The sequence below is a fragment of the Pelophylax lessonae genome (genome assembly GCF_965119305.1).
Source record: "Pelophylax lessonae genome assembly, chromosome: 5".
Taxonomy (NCBI): Eukaryota; Metazoa; Chordata; class Amphibia; order Anura; family Ranidae; genus Pelophylax; species Pelophylax lessonae.
The window spans coordinates 54,359,767-54,377,406 of NC_138772.1; the positions used below are offsets into that span (position 1 = coordinate 54,359,767).

A 17,640-nucleotide genomic window follows, 5' to 3' on the forward strand; every position below is an offset into this window, starting at 1 on the left:
TTCGCTGTCCCTGGAATAGGTGTAGCCACTGGAAGATTATCCCTCACCTCTTGTCCTGGTGACAACTGTAACAGTTTTGGATTTCCCATCTCTTACTGTATCAGTAACAATGGTCCCCAAATACAGAGGGTGAAGTTACGCAACAGTTACCGAAACAGCAAGAAAAAATTTGACGGGATTTTTGCACCCAAAACTGAAAATAATATTTTGGCTATACATACAGTAACTTAAATATCACCAACGACTGGACTGACCCTTTTAAAAAGATGGCATTGTTACGCTTTCATAGAGGATAGCTGGAATCCAACTGGCTGTGATAGGTAACAGACTTCTTTTTTTTTTTTTTGTAGATGAATGTATGAATGTAGCAGTTCTGTCTCCAGAGAGCGCCTCCTCAGGTTTCTGCTGGCATAAGATCCCACAAAGTCAGGGAGAGTTATTTTTAAAAATCCTCTACTGCCACCATCATAATCATTCAAAAGTTCCTCTAGAGGGTCCAATTATCTATGAGATTATACATTGCTGCCAACTGTGTCCTTAATAGTGATTGCGGGTGTAGGGCCAATGTGAGTCCAAATAAAGCCTTTCTCAGGGCGGGAGGGGAGAGTGGGGAACGGTGATGAGCGAGATTTGAAGTACTCAGAGGGGGCATGGCAGACAAAGTCCAAACAATCCATTTTGCGAGGAAGGTCTTCATCTGGTCCTAGGGGAGCCAAACAAAACATCATAATCACTAAAAGACATGAAAAACAGCACTACCAAAGTACTTCTATCTAATTTTTTTTTTTTTTTTTTTTACAGTCAAGATTGTGTTAACAGGCATAGACAGACAAGATACAGCTAATGGACAAACCATCTTAAATTTGCTTGTGTCTGCTCCGTATCTGTCCATGACGATTTCTCTCATTTCGCCCCGGTCATCAGAAAGCATTTCTATTCTAGGGAGATTTTGTGACAAAGGGAGCAGATTTTATCTCCATCTGTGTATCAATCCCCCACCACTTCTATCTAATTTATATCAAGTAGTAAAAAGTACTTAAAGCGGAGTTCCACCCTAAATTTATACTTACCTCCATCTTCTCGCTCCGGGTCACCTGAAAAACAAATGGATAATCACAATTTTTTTTTTTTTTTACTTACCTCGTATATAAGAAAATATACTTACCTTACTTCCTTGTTCCTCCCCTCGGCGGCCACGGCGATTCGTCACTTCCTGGCTTTGCAATGATTCCTGGGAGCTGAACGTCATCGCTCCCAGGAATCAATGCGCCTGCACCGGCCCCGACGTCAGTTCCGGTGCAGGCGCCGTCATTCCCTTCTAAACAGCTTCTGGGCATGCCCAGAAGCTGTGCAGGGATGACGCGCGCGCACTGGAAGTGACAGCGGGGCCGGTGCAGTGCATCGTGGGCCCGAAGAAGACGGAAGAGGACGCAGAAGAGGACCGCGCTGGCTTCAAGCTGCCCACACCTGAGATGGCAGCGCTGGACAATACATTTTCAAGGTAAGTATTTCTCCTAAAAGGTAAGTGCAACCCGGGACAGATCAGAGGCTAGCCATTGTGGAATGTACTAGCCCTGACTGTCACGGGGGTATTTTTTATTAAAAAGATGTATTCCCAGGGTGGAACTCCGCTTTAAACATGTTGCATGCTCAGCATTAACAAGGTTAAAGTTGTTATAAAGCCTACATTTTTTTTACCTTTACCTTAATGGCTCTTTCACACGGGCGCTCTGTATGTCCGTATTTCATCCCATTTTTTTTGCGAATGAAAAATGGACATAATGCATGTCAATGGCATTGCGGATGTTTTTCGTCCTTTCAGTTCTGTTCCATTTTTTAGAACGGAACAGAACCCTATTTTCGTTCCGTTTAAAAAACGGAACGGATGCAAAAATCGGATGTCAGCGGTGTCATCCGCTGACATCCGCAATCCCATAGACATACATTATGTCCGTATATCATCCGCAAATGGATGGGGATGATATGCGGACATACGGAGCGGATGACACAAGTGTCATCTGTGTCCGTGAATAAAAATAAATAAAGTGCCGCAGTGGAATAAAAAAAATAAAATAAAAATCGGAGCGGCCGTGTGAAAGAGCCCTAATGCATATCCCCCCTCACCCCCCTCTTTTACTTCCGTGAGCCCTCATTCCATCCAGCGCTACTCACATCTGCAGCTCTTCTCTTCCCTCACTTCCTGGCTTTGCTGAGGTAGTGGGAGCCATTAGCTCCTGCTGCAATCAATCAAAGCCAGTGATGAGGGACCCCGCTTTCAATGTCAATAGATGCACACAGCGAGGCTCAAGAACAAGCCCGCATGAGTGCCCCATAGAAAGCTGCAGTCTATGGGAGGCTGTGTGGAGGATCTGGGTTTCCCTGTGCAAATCCACTGCACAAACCAGGTAAAGTATAAACATGTTTGTATTTTTAAACGAAAAAAAAAAAAACCTAGGATTTAGGATCACGTTAATATCGTATAATAGTAATTATTAGAATACATTCCTAGTTGTGGACGAGTTCACTCTGTTTCACATTAAAAAAAAAAAACGCTGCAGTCTTGCATTGTATTATATTTGTATTTTGATGGGAGAACGTGGATAACAATTGATGTGTGTGCTGGGTCCTTTTGTGAAATTGAATAGTCTGTTCCCTCTAGGAATGCAGCGGTCTCTGGGCAGCCAGTCTCTTGGTCACAGGTTGTGTTTTGCAGAACACAACCCGTCAATCAGACACTGGCTGCCTGGAGACCACTGAAATCCCAGCAAGAATGGACAATGCAGAGTTGCAAGAACAAGCGATGCTGTAAAAATCAGAGCCCAGCGACATAATGTTACAAGGAGGTTTCTTTGAATCCACTGATGAAATGGTAAATTAAACACAAATAGGGGGTGCTATTCCTTGCCTACTTGGCCTCCTGGACGCCCAGGATCTCTGTTTGCCACTGGCGTCCGGCAGCATGCTTCTCGCCTTGGCTGCAAGCCCTCCACCCTTGTTAATCAGTACCCTATCTTTCTAAATGAAAAGCGATGTACACGGGTGTATGGTGCTATTTGACTTCTCCCTTATTATCCATTTCTTTGCATGATGTTTATCTAGCCATTTTCTTCATCTTCTTCTATGTTTTTGTGAATTGTTGCAAATTGAAAATAAAGATTGTTTAAAAAAAACAAAAAAAAAAAATGTAAACACAAACATATACATCCAAGCTCAGCCTGTGATAAGGATGTCAGACATACCAGGGAATCGATGGGAAGAGGCCCTAGAAACTGTCCGAATTTGGTCATTGAATGTTTTGCCGAGATTGTCCCAGCTCTATATATTACTTAGAACTCATCGTACCCTGCTAAAGCTTCACTCTATGGGATTATGCCCAAACACTTTATGTAATCGGTGTGAAAGGGATGTAGGTGACCTAATCCACTTGATAAGGAGATGCCCAAAGCGTCACGGTTATTGGAGTACAGTAGTGGCAATAATAAATAGTGCACTGTAAGTTTCCATTCCAGTGGAACCTAAACACTGTGTTTTGGGTATACACGATGCCGCTTTTCAGGATACAATTTTAAGAGGGGCGGCAGGCAGCTAGGGCATGGTTTTAGGCCGTAGGCTTATACTTCTACATTGGATCTCACCAGTCCCCTCTACATTGGATCTCACCAGTCCCCTCTAAATTGGATCTCACCAGTGGCTTGAACAAATGGGTACCATGTTGGGCTTTGAAAAACATGTACCGTATATCAGCACAGGGGCAGCCCATTCAAATTCGAGAAGGTATGTGGGGGATGGTTAGCTACCCTGGGTTTAGTCCCAACTGACCTAATTATGGAAAGAATACTCTTCGGATACCTCTCTTTTAAATCAGTGGAATACTTTCCTGGTTTGTACCCAGGACAAGAGGGGCACTCTCCCATTGGAAGTAGGTTCTCCTTTTTCTCACTTTCAGGATGCGGAGATCTGGGGCTGTATGTGACATTGATGGGGGTCTCTTTATGGTGGGTTGGCGACATGTTACTCTGGAATGTTAGGTACTGATTGGTGGACCCGATTTAAAAAAACAAAAAACACACAAACATATGCAGTACGTCTCTGCAATATTTTTGTGTTTTGTTACTTAAAAAAAATAAATGAATAGAAAATGCTGCAAGAACAGCACTGTTAAATCAGCCAAAATTCCAGTGAGCTCCAATCCTCCCTGTTTGGACTGACAACATAGTGCCTCTGCTGCACTGAAACCCCAAGCAGGGTTATCAGACTTTTGCTGTAGGACAACAGAATGTTTCCCTCTCTGTCCCTTTCCAAATACATAGATTTATTTTCCAGCAAAACAATACTGCTCCTTGACTCCCAATAGCCTGCTCACACACCATATGCAGGGAAAGACTCTTGAGAGATGTGATAATCAACTGCCCCAGCAAAAATGTTTCAAACTTGGTGATCACAGCTAGTAATAAAAGCCATTCATCTCCAAGGTACAGGATAAAAAGGAAAAAATAATGATAGTACATACTCTAAAGAATATGTGGGAGTAAATTTGGGTAATGTCTGGGTATACACTTTAAGGTTTGAGAAACCTAGTTTCTTTGGTTAGTTTGTAACACAATCAACAGATGTTGGGAAATCTGCAGCTGGTTGTTTTCATTAGTTACATTGTACACTGCCTGGAAGGATGTAATGGATGAAGGCTTGGTATACACACCTATGATGTAGGTAGCTGGATCAAAGTGATCTTTGGGACTGGCGGAGGTAGGGATGAGCCAGGTCAGAGCCGCACTCTTCTCACAGTACTGATCCTGAATGAAGCCTCTGATCTGAGCATAGTACAGCTTTCCATCATCCTCGTCGATGACCGACACCACATCACCGATCTGATAGTACAGTCCCTGCAACAAGTCACACCCTGGGAGTTAATGACTCATTTAACACTTAAAATGTTTTAAAGGAGGAACCTATTTCATTTTGGATAGTGTGTGGAGGGGTTTAGCACCCCATTTGTTATAGCATATATTTTGCAACAAATCTTTATTACGTTGTGTCCCCTCAACATCCTCCCTGGTGACCACTGTCACTGAGAATAAAAGTAAGAAAAAAAAATGTATATTTCTTAGGGGTCACCAGAACTGAATAGAGGAGAAAAACAACCAACAGAGCACTTTTTTAGGGACTAACATCGAAGAGCAGTTTCACCTCTTTTTGGAGAGATTTCCTCTACTTCTGGATGGGTCTACAGGACTGGAAGTCAAAGGAAATCTCTGAATGGGACACTGAAGGGAAAAAAAAACAAAACAACTAAACACACATCACAAAGAATAACAACATTACTAGCTGAAATGACAATCACAATGTACCCAGAAAGTGAAGTGATACTGGGGGGGGGGGGGGGGGGCGACAGGGTCAATCTTTTCCACTAACTCCCTCTAGAGTACAGGCCCAAGTTTTGCTCCCTGGTACAGCTCATGGTGGGCACTGACTAGTTCCAGTGTTACAGGGTTGTATCATGTTACAGTCAGAAGTCCTGTTCTCCATGCTAGGGTGATTAAAATGAGAATTAGGGCACTAAGCATGAAGGGGTAGCATATAACCCTAAGGCACATGTCAAACACAAGGCCCGGGGGCCTAATGCAGCCTGCAAGGCCTTGTCATGTGGCCCTCCCACCCAGTTTTGCAGCCAGAGCGTGGCAGAACTCCAATATGCCATCTCTGGCTCTCACCTTCCGCTTCCTGCTGTAACTTCTAAACACAGAAGTCAGCTGTTTTTACAAAGAACAGCTTTGCTTTTAGCTGCTTCTGGATGCAACAGGAGCCTCGTGGCAGGGCACTGCAGGGACCGCTATCCAGAATGCAAGTCACCTACACAGGGGAGGTAAAACAGAGCCAAATACATGGGTAGTAGAGGTGTTGCACACTGCATAGCGCGCACCCCTAAACCCTGCACCCAGCGTTCTCCTGAAATCTGCACTCTGTGCGTAGTGTAATCCTGATCTCCACACGCTTTATGTAGTGCGCCCTAGATACAACTGGCCATTTGACGGCAACTATCCTGCTGATGCGGCAATGAAATTAAGTTTGACATCCGTGCCCTAAGTGATAACGGGCACCTAGGGTAATTCTAAAAAAAATTTTTTTAAATTTCCATTTTTTTTTTTTTTACAACAGTGGGTGCAAGTTCCTAAGGTGTTTTTCTTGCATTGCTTCAAATTCACTGGTGGACATTCATCCATTCTGTTACACAGCACAGTAGTAGAATGGATCATTAGAAATATTTACTATTACCTTGATTCATAAATGGTCACCCTCTGCTGCTCTAAAATAGCACTGTATTGGAATAAAACTTGGTCCTGACCACTTCCTAATTATGTGCTTGTCTACAGTAAAATTTGGGGTTCATCTTTAGTGAAAAACCTGTCATAGGTGACTGCCCAGGATTCCAGGTGCAGGGAGTCACAAATGCACATTAAAAAAAAAAAAAAAAAAAACACACGTCACACAGACTTTGCGTCTAATTGTGTCACAACAAAATTTCCTTCATTGTGTCTAAACATGACTAACACACAGTATATTTCAGGCAATACAACTACGATTAATTCTTACTTATTTGAAGAATTACATCATTGTTTTTTCTTTTTTTTTAAACAGCAGAAAAACGGTCAGTATATACAAGAATGTACCTTATGAAATAAGGATTCGGAAGTCATTATGGTGGAGACAGCTTCTGGAGCCTTAATAGGCTAAAAAAAGAAAAAACAAATAAATAAAAATAAACCGTACATGTAAACAGCATAGATTTACCAATATGAAATAAAGTCATTACTTGTTTCCTTCTTAAAATGCTAAGTTTCTGGGTGGTCCTAATACATGCCTCAGTAATATATCACTTTATAAGACTGCAAGGCAGGGCTGGCAAACAGTTTGTAGATTTAATTTTATTGAAAAGTTTGAAGATTCAGTAAGGGTTTCAAAAGGTCTTTACAATAACGGATTTCATTGCTTTTGGCACAGTGGGCATTGCCACATTTCCATAGCCATTGTTACCTGTACTCCAACAGAGAGTTAATCTGGGGTAATATTTATGGTTAAAGAAACAAGAATCATTTAAAATTATATGGGATTGTTGATTGATTAGACATACGGTTTTCACATAAAGTGACAGCGTTGCTGCAATAAAAAGGCAAACTAAAGTGTCACCGGCAAAGAAGAGAAGTAAAACTCACCTCTTCCACCGTCCAGTGTGCAAATCTCTGCTGTAATGAAGGAAACCCACTGGCTGATGGATCACAATCTGCCACCCTCCGTACACAGTAATCTGATCCACTGCCCCCTATTTACTTACCATGTCCAATAGCAATAGGAGATAAAGAATCCAACACTGATGAAAGTGTTGAATTCTCAAGAATCCTCAGACTGCAGTGTCTCTTAAGCTGGATACACACTATACAACTTTTGTTGTTAGATTTCCTTTAGATTTACCATCAACTATGTAGTGCAAGGGCCAGCCTAATTACATACAAATTGAAAGGGTTTAGATTTCACCTCATATTATATGGCTTTGGTAGATCTAAGGGAAAAAATCTAAAAGACAATTGTATAGTGTGTATGGCCCAATAACTAAAGCAAAAATCAACAGCACAAGCGGAGTGAGAATTGACAATCTTATTTGCCGGGATCACTTCATTTTACCTTTTTTTTTTTATTTCCAAAACTGTCACTTTGAGGAAATCTCTGCCTATGTTCTTTCAACATTACACTATTAGAATTATTATGCCAGGATTCTGACAAGTCAACAAAGATCAGCTTACATTTTTCAGCTTAAAAATATGCCGCCTTCCTTTGCCTTTGGTGGAAACCTTCTTTTCTACAGCAGGAGCTGACTTATACTTTGTATTCCTTAAACGGGCAGATCTTCTGTGGATTTCCTGCTTGGACTATGAAAATGGAAAAAAAAAAAAAAGGGAAGAAGAAGTCGTCAGTATTTTAAATTGTAAATGCTGCAACTATCTGCAAAATACTGTAGCTGCTGACCTTTAATACACACACACACTTACCTGTCTGGGGAGCCCGCAATGTCGTCACCCCAGCTGATTTTCAGATCGGCTGTCAGGTGCTGCAGCCCCCATTTACCATAAGGGAAACCGGCAGTGAAGCGTTTCGGCTTCACTGCAGGTTCCCTACTGCGCATGCGCAAAGCGCGCTGCACTTTCTAATTGGCCCGGCGGCAGGGGGAGGAGGAGGTGGGCCGAACTTACAAGGGACAGCGCTGCAGCGCCATCTTTTGGAAATGAGGAAGGGTACCCGTCTAAAACAGGTACCCGTTTCCCCCCTGAAAGGTGCCAAATGTGTCACCGGAGGGCGGGCGGGCAGGGGGCTGAAGCAAATGAGCTTTTCCACTTTTGGGTGGAACTCTGTTTTAAAGCTTTAGTAAGACCTCATCTGGAATATGCAAATCAGTTTTGAGCACAAGTTCACAAAAGAAAATATTGGGGAACTGGATACGAGGCATTGAGGAGCTCAGCTATAAGGAAAGATTAGAGAAGCTAAATTTGTTCTCTCTTGAGAAGAGGCGATCAAGGGGGGATATGATATGTATAAATACATTACAATATTACAATAATTCGATAAAGTCCATAAATTGTCCAACAACCAGTGCAATGGTGCTCAAATTGTGTTGGTGTTCCTTTAATTTCTTTGAAGTGAATAAAGTGCTCATCAGTGCCAAGGTGCCACACTCCCCTCTTGCACCCCTACGCACCAAAAATAAACATGCCCTCTTCAGATGACGAGTAATGCTTCCTTAGCGGGCTCAGCAAGGCGAGATGGCGTTCCAGGAAGTGTCTTGCCATTGATTGACTGCTTATTTATTCTACCCATTAGTGATTATTATTCGTGCCTCCTTTTTATTAATAAACTATTTATACAGTACTTCACAATGATCACTCTATTTTAATTGGGCTGAGCCCGCTAATGCCCCATACACACGTGCAGATTATCTGCAGACTTTTGTCTGCAGACTTACCTTTTCTATGTAGTGCAAGGGCCTGCCGGATTGCATACAAATTGAAAGTGTTTAGGTTTGACCTCATATTATATGGTTTTGGTAAATCTGCAGACAAAAGTCTGCAGATAATCTGCACGTGTGTATGGGGCATAAGGAAGCATTACTTATCTGAAGAGAGCATGTTGTTTGGATGATACTTTCATCAGATACCCAGGACTCTGTACCCACCTCAAACTAGCTACATTCGAACCAACAGAGTCTTTATTTTGTACAATGCTTATCTAGCTATATTAATTGGGCTTTAGGGCTCATTCACACGGGCAGTCTTTCTTCACTTTTCTTTCCTAGCACGGAGCTGCGTGCGGGCAGCCCATATTAGTGAATGGACATGCATCGGCTGCATAGCCAAGTTTGACAGACATGCAGGGACTGGTGCACAGCCCTAGTTGCACAGGCTGTGTGTTCAAGTCCATGTTAGGGCTCTTTCACACGGAGCGGACCGCATTGCGATCCGCTCCGGTGCTTTTTTTTCCACGGAGCGGATGACACTTGTGTAATCTGCTCCGTATGTCTGCATATCATCCCATCCGTTTGCGGATGATATACGGACATAATGTATGTCTATGGGCATTGCGCATGTCAGCGGATGACACCGCTGACATCCGATTTTCTTCCTTTCCGTTTTTTTCAACGGAAGAAAAATAAGGTTCTGTTCCGTTCCAAAAAACGGAACAGAACTGAAAGGAAGAAAATCGGATGTCAGCGGATGGTCATCCGCTGACATCCGCAATGCCATTGACATACATTATGTCCGTATATCATCAGCAAAAAAAATAGGATGATTTGCGGACATACGGAGCGCCCGTGTGAAAGGGCCCTAACTGTCCCTAAATATCTGTCATCTAAGGCTGTGTGGGTGAGCCTGCACAGCCAGTGCATGTCTATTCACAAATACGGGTGCCTGCATGCAGCACAACGCTAGGACAGAAAAATCAACAAAGGGCTTTTCATGTGGTACAGGACAAAGCATCAGTTCACAAACGGTCATATACATATGTTTTTTTTTTTTTTTTTTATTTAAGTATTTGCAAAGGATTTTGAGCTTTTTAAACACAAAGTTCATGTGCTAAAACAGTAGTTTAGTTTCAAGGCCTGATCTACCTAGTGACGAATACAGTAGTAAAACCATATTGGTTAGAGCAATGGACATTGGTGGTCACTACAACAACCCAACAATTGTATTTATAAATGGCACACCTGCTTAGTGTTGCCGCCATTATTCTGCTGGGAGGTCGAGGCACTGGCAAAGCTGGTCCCGGTGTGAGCAGTACTGGAGCTGCTGGCACCAGTGCTGCCCCCTCCACTGCCTTTCCCAGTGCAGCTATTGCAGAGAATTTCCCCCTGGCTTCCTTTCTTCCACATGGAAGACGAGGTGGTTTTGCACATACTGCATGTTGGCTTCAGTCCAAGAGGCATCTATGGAGAACAGAAAAATTAGTGGAAATAAAATATATACACAAGCACTCACACACAATACCAGTTATATCTAGAGCAGCCTTTCTCAACCAGAGTTCCTCCAGAGGTTGCCCGGGGTTCCTTGAGTAATTCCTGACTCCGGTAAAAGGGAAACTCAAAAATTAAAATTTTCCTATTAATAGTATGTTAAATATCTTTATCTTTGATATTATTCATTTTCTGGATGGCTGCTTGTCTAGCTAGCAAGTCTTATCTAAGCTAGACAATCAGCTTCTTCCTGTTCTTCACCGACAACGCTATTTCCTGTTATCTGAATTTGCTAAGCTGCCTTTCACTTCCTGAAAAAGTTGTTGGTCTTTCTTAGACAGACATGCCTAGACCTGCTCAGCCAGCCCTCCCCCCCCCCCCAACCCCAACCAACCCCCCCAACCTTCACAGAACAGGATCTCCTCCTGTCTTCATAGCCTCATTTAGGAGAGAAAAGGTGGGAGAGAAAAGGCGGGAGAGAACGTGACCGGCACAATGAACGAAAGAAATATAAAAAAAAAAAAAAAGGTACAAAGAAATATTTTTGAAAGTTTCGAAGGACACGGATCGATTTCTATTGCCCATTACATGTGAGTATTGAGTTTTAGGCTCGGTTTCCACTAGTGCGACTTGTCATGTGGCTTTGGACACAAAATCACATGACAAGTCACAGCCCATTGATTTCAATGGTACCTATTTCCATATATTCCACTTTGAAAATCAGCAACTTTGAAAAGATACTGCCACTACTTTGATGCGACTTTGATCCAAAGAGTGTAAATTTGGATCAAAGCTGCACTCAAAATCGCACTCTAAATCGCACAACTTAAGAGTCACACTAGTGAAAACATAGCCACTATGCTAGAGTGCGATTGGAGTGAGACTAAGTGCAGCTTTGATCCAACTTTACACTCTTTGGATCAAAGTCGCATCAAAAGTTGCACCAAAGTAGTGCAGGTACCTTTTCAGAGTTGCATAGATGGAAATGGGTGCAATTGAAATCAATGAGCTGTGACTTGTCATACAACTGTGTGTCCAAAGTCGCATGACAAGTCACACTAGTGAAAACAAAGACTTAAGCCCCGTACACATGCAACGATTATCGGCCGACCGATCGTCCGTCTTTTGTCCAGAGTTGTGTTGTGTTGGTTGGAATGTGCCTAGACTGCACACGAATTTTCTCGCCCAACAAAAATCTGATTCAGAAGTGATGTCATGTGTTGGTTTGCTTTCTTTGTGTTCTTTCTTCTCTGAGCATGCCCAGTCTTGCTCATCAGATTTTTCCCTGTCGAAATCTGTACTGACTGCACGGAAATCGGCCGTTGTGTTGACGGCCAACAAAAATTTTATAGTCTGCACATCAGATTTTTTTTTCGGCCGAAAAGTCGGAGTCGGTTGTCAGAAGCATCATACCAACAAGCCGAAAATCGGCAGATCGGACGTCGGACGAAAATTCCCTGGGGCTTAAGGCTACATTCACATGTGGGCGTAGCGGATCACGGGCAGAATCACCACGATGTTGTTGCCTGTTCTATTCCTTCATTGTATAGTGATCATTGTAGACTGAGTTGAGACCCCAAAGCACTTTCAGCTACATTGACAGTTCCCCCCACAATCCATTACACAGCGCAGGGAAATATAACGAACCACATTGCACAGAGCAGGGAAGTATGACAAACCATTACGCAGAGCAGGGAAGTATGACATAGGGCTGGGCGATAAAACGATACCGATATGTATCGCGATAGTCCCGTGCTCGATAGCAATAAGAAAACTTGAACGATAAATCGAAAAGTCCGCTCCGACGGGTTTAAACTTTAAAAATGGCGCCAACACATCATTACGCACGCGCCGCCGCCGCTCGGGAGAGGCCGGGAATAGCCGAAATTACACGAGCGGTGGCGGCGCGTGCGCAATGACGTATCGGCGCTGGGCACACTACAAAGGATGCAGTGCTGCGGGCATGGTCCACCTGTACCATGCCCACAGCACTGCATCTCCTGTAGTATGCCCACAACCCCGGATCCTCTTGTACCATGCCAGTACCCTGCATTCTCCTGCACCATGCCAGTCACCCTGCATTCTCCTGCACCATGCCAGTCACCCTGCATTCTCCTGCACCATGCCAGTCACCCTGCATTCTCCTGCACCATGCCAGTGCCCTGCATTCTCCTGCACCATGCCCGCCGCCCTGCATTCTCACCCTAGGGTCCTTATTTTAAATGGGTAATAAAAAATATCAATAATTATCGATATCGACCGATATGAAACACTGATATCGTGATACAGTTTTCAGCCATATCGCCCAGCCCTAGTATGACAAACCACTACACAGAGCAGGGAAGTATGACAAACCATTACGCAGAGCAGGGAAGTATGACAAACCACAACACAGAGCAGGGAATTATGACAAACCACAACACAGAGCAGGGAATTATGACACACCACTACACAGAGCAGGGAAGTATGACACACCACTACACAGAGCAGGGAAGTATGACACACCACTACACAGAGCAGGGAAGTATGACACACCACTACACAGAGCAGGGAAGTATGACACACCACTACACAGAGCAGGGAGTATGACAAACCACTACACAGAGCAGGGAATTATGACACACCACTACACAGAGCAGGGAATTATGACACACCACTACACAGAGCAGGGAAGTATGACACACCACTACACAGAGCAGGGAAGTATGACAAACAACTACACAGAGCAGAGAAGTATGACAAACCATTACGCAGAGCAGGGAAGTATGACACACCACTACACAGAGCAGGGAAGTATGACAAACCACTACACAGAGCAGGGAAGTATGACACACCACTACACAGAGCAGAGAAGTATGACAAACCATTACGCAGAGCAGGGAAGTATGACAAACCACTACACAGAGCAGGGAAGTATGACAAACCACTACACAGAGCAGGGAAGTATGACAAACCGTTACACAGAGCAGGGAAGTATGACACACCGTTACACAGAGCAGGGAAGTATGACAAACCGTTACACAGAGCAGGGAAGTATGACAAACCTTTACACAGAGCAGGACAAGTGACTCCCATAGCCCATCCTAAAAACTACAGAGGCTCAAATATAATTAGTATAATATTTTTACTTGGCCTGAAAAGGACGACAATACATCAAACAGTACACGGAGCACGTCACCTTGGTTGCACTGACAAATTGCTACTCACTTTCAAATATTAAAAGACCCCTCATCCACCAGTCACCTGTAAGAGATGAAAATGATATATTATGATGTATATATTTATACAATCCAACCATTACATCACTACAATTTTAAAGTGACTGTCAGTCATTTTACCTTTGGCTCTTTTGCCTATATGAACTAGATGAGCAGATTCACATTTCAGCAATAGGCTAATAAATTATTATATAGAAAGTTATGCAGAACTTTTTTTTTTTTTGGGGGGGGGGGGGGGGTTGGGTCAAGCATTCTGTGAAAGAATGAGGATTCCCAGTATGCCTTGCAGGGGAACCACGTGTCTCAGAATACCCTGTGGAAGAATAAAGAGCCCTAGCAGGCCTTGCAAGGAAACCACAGGTCTCAGCATACTCGGAGATAGAATGAGCTGCAGCTTGCCTTGAAGAGAGTCTAGACCTCAGTATACCCTGGAGTAGAATGAGGAGTCCCAACATGCTTAAGAGGAACCACAGGTTTCAGCATGTCCAGGGGAAGAAAAGGGACTCCCAGAAGACCTTGCAAAGGAAGTACCTGTCTCAGCATAAGGTAAAATGAGGGCCCAGATCTCAGTAAATGCTGGGGTAGCAATACAAGTCCCAGCAGGGGAACCACATATCTCAGCATACCCTGTGAAAGAATGAGGAGCCCCAACAGGTCTTGCAGGGGAACCACAGGTCTCAGCTTCCCATAGCGTAGAGTCCTAATATTCCTACAGAGGTACCAAAGGTTTCAGCACAACCTCAGGGCAAATGATGAGTCCCAGCAGAGGAAGCATGGGTCTCAGCACACCCTGGGGGCAGAATGAGTCCCAGTTTGCTTGTGGAAGAGGGCCCAGGTCTCAGCATGACATATTGAGGAACCACGGGTCTCAGTATACCTTCTGGTAGAATGAGTCCTGGCATGCCTTGTAGAAAGGGGTCCAGACCCCAGTATAGCCTGGCATTCTATAAAGAACCCCAACACATTTAAAGAGGAAGTACAGGTCTCAGAACACCCCGAGGACAAATGATGGGTCCCAGCAAGCCTTGCAAGGGGAAGCAGGGGTCTCAGTACAACCTGGGGACAAATGATGGGTCCCAGCAAGCCTTGCAGGGGGAAGCAGGGGTCTCAGAACACCCCGAGGACAAATGATGGGTCCCAGCAAGCCTTGCAGGGGGAAGCAGGGGTCTCAGTACAACCTGGGGACAAATGATGGGTCCCAGCAGGCCTTGCAGAGGAAGCACAAGTCTCAACACACTCAGGGGGAGAACGATGACCCCTGGCAGGCATTGCAGGGGAAGCACAGGTCTCAGCACACTCAGGGGGGAAAAAGATGGCCCCCAGCAGGCATGCAGTTAAAGCACAGGTCTCAGCACACTCAGGGGGGAGAATGATGGCCCCAGCAGGCATGCAGGTAAAGCACAGGTCTCAGCACACTCAGGGGGGAGAATGATGGCCCCAGCAGGCATGCATTTAAAGCACAGGTCTCAGCACACTCAGGGGGGGGGGGGGAGAATGATGGCCCCCAGCAGGCATGCAGTTAAAGCACAGGTCTCAGCACACTCAGGGGGGAGAATGATGGCCCCAGCAAACATTGCAGGGGAAACACTGGTCTCGGCACACTCAGGGGGAGAATGATGGCCCCCAGCAGGCATGCAGGTAAAGCACAGGTCTCAGCACACTCAGGGGGAGAATGATGGCCCCCAGCAGGCATTGCAGGGGAAGCACAGATCTCAGCACACTCAGGGGGAGAATGATGGCCCCCAGCAGGCATGCAGGTAAAGCACAGGTCTCAGCACACTCAGGGGGAGAATGATGGCCCCCAGCAGGCATTGCAGGGGAAGCACAGACCTCAGCACACTCAGGGGGAGAATGATGGCCCCCAGCAGGCATGCAGTTAAAGCACAGATCTCAGCACACTCAGGGGGAGAATGATGGCCCCCAGCAGGCATTGCAGGTAAAGCACAGGTCTCAGCACACTCAGGGGGAAGAATGATGGCACCAGCAAACATTGCAGGGGAAACACTGGTCTCAGCACACTCTGGGGACAAATGATAAGTCCCAGCAGGCATTGCAGTTCTCAGCACTCTCAGGGGGGAAGAATGATGGCCCCCAGCAGGCATGCAGGTAAAGCACAGGGCCCAGCACACTCAGGGGGACAAATGATGGCCCCCAGCAGGCATGCAGGTAAAGCACAGGTCTCAGCACACTCAGGGGGAGAATGATGGCCCCCAGCAGGCATTGCAGGGGAAGCACAGATCTCAGCACACTCAGGGGGAGAATGATGGCCCCCAGCAGGCATGCAGGTAAAGCACAGGTCTCAGCACACTCAGGGGGAGAATGATGGCCCCCAGCAGGCATTGCAGGGGAAGCACAGACCTCAGCACACTCAGGGGGAGAATGATGGCCCCCAGCAGGCATTGCAGGTAAAGCACAGGTCTCAGCACACTCAGGGGGAAGAATGATGGCACCAGCAGGCATGCAGTTAAAGCACAGGTCTCAGCACACTCAGGGGAAGAATGATGACCCCTGGCAGGCAAAGCACAGATCTCAGCACACTCAGGGGGAGAACAATGACCCCCAGCAGGCATGCAGGTAAAGCACAGATCTTAGCACACTCAGGGGGAGAATGATGGCCCCCAGCAGGCATGCAGGTAAAGCACAGGTCTCAGCACACTCAGGGGGAGAATGATGGCCCCCAGCAGGCATTGCAGGGGAAGCACAGACCTCAGCACACTCAGGGGGAGAATGATGGCCCCCAGCAGGCATGCAGTTAAAGCACAGGTCTCAGCACACTCAGGGGGAGAATGATGGCCCCCAGCAGGCATGCAGTTAAAGCACAGGTCTCAGCACACTCAGGGGAAGAATGATGACCCCTGGCAGGCATTGCAGGCAAAGCACAGATCTCAGCACACTCAGGGGGAGAACAATGACCCCCAGCAGGCATGCAGGTAAAGCACAGATCTTAGCACACTCAGGGGGAGAATGATGGCCCCCAGCAGGCATGCAGGTCTCAGCACACTCAGGGGGACAAATGATGGCCCCCAGCAGGCATGCAGGTAAAGCACAGGTCTCAGCACACTCAGGGGGGAGAATGATGGCCCCCAGCAGGCATTTCAGGGGGAAGCACAGATCTCATTATCCTGGGGAAGAATGATGGCCCCCAGCAGGCATTGCAGGGGGAAGCACAGATCTCAGCACACTAAGGGGAGAATGATGGCACCAGCAGGCATTGCAGGAGAAGCACAGGTCTCAGCACACTAAGGGATAGAATGAGTCACTTGTAGAAGCGAGCCCAGACCTCAGCATACGGCGGAGTAAAATGAGGTCCAGCACGCCATGTAGAGGAAGCACAAGTCTCAGCATACCCACAGGGAAATGATAAGGACATGGCAGGGATATATAGTTTAAGAGAAACCTGGAGGTGTCACCAATCACAGACCCTGCCCTGTGTAGAGGATGGGGGGGGTGTGCAGTATATGAGGTCAGGACACACACACCTCTGATCTCCGCTCTCCCGCTCCTCTCATGTAAACACAGCACTGCAGGCTGAAGCCACAACATTCACTTCCGGATCACGGCCCTCCTCCGTCCTTCATTCGCCAGAAATGACGGGATGTTTAGAACCGCGGCCAATCAGCCGAGCGAGCCCAGGCCTGTCATCTTTATGCGACCCGCCCACTTCTAATGACGTCCAATAACTTTGTTTAGATAACAATAGAGGCGCCTGTGTTGCTTGTAGCAACCTGGACCTTGCCTCTTGTGTTGAGTTACTATAAGAACATCATGTCTGTTATAAAATAAAGCACCAGACACTTCCTTCCTCTTATCTAGCAGTGTATGTAGTTACACAGCTGCTGTTATTTTGTGTATTATGTGGAGCTGCATTCACACTTGTAAAGCATGACACTAAATATTGCATTTTATTGCACATTGTGCCTAGACAAA

At 45.6% G+C, this 17,640-nt stretch overlaps 1 protein-coding gene across 1 annotated transcript; it reads right to left on the reverse strand.

The window, feature by feature from the left end:
• Positions 1-397: 397 nt before the first annotated feature.
• Positions 398-13,740, reverse strand: GATAD1 (GATA zinc finger domain containing 1). Its single transcript, XM_082259276.1, has 6 exons — positions 13,703-13,740; positions 10,250-10,468; positions 7,797-7,922; positions 6,669-6,728; positions 4,700-4,883; positions 398-703 (listed from the first exon to the last, which is right to left on the reverse strand). Exons 2-6 carry the CDS (start codon positions 10,466-10,468, stop codon positions 513-515), a joined length of 780 nt encoding a protein of 259 aa, XP_082115402.1. The 5' UTR covers positions 13,703-13,740; the 3' UTR covers positions 398-512.
• Between the last annotated feature and the right edge of the window lie 3,900 nt (positions 13,741-17,640).

Bases quoted from the DNA above. Each gene is read 5' to 3' on its own strand.
- GATAD1 (XM_082259276.1), bottom strand. From the start codon at position 10,468: ATGCCTCTTGGACTGAAGCCAACATGCAGTATGTGCAAAACCACCTCG. The intron at 7,923-10,249 runs GTGTGCCATTTA...CCATTTTCATAG, and splicing joins ATGGCGGCAACACTAAGCAG to TCCAAGCAGGAAATCCACAG. The intron at 4,884-6,668 runs GTACATTCTTGT...GACTTGTTGCAG, and splicing joins CCGAATCCTTATTTCATAAG to GGACTGTACTATCAGATCGG.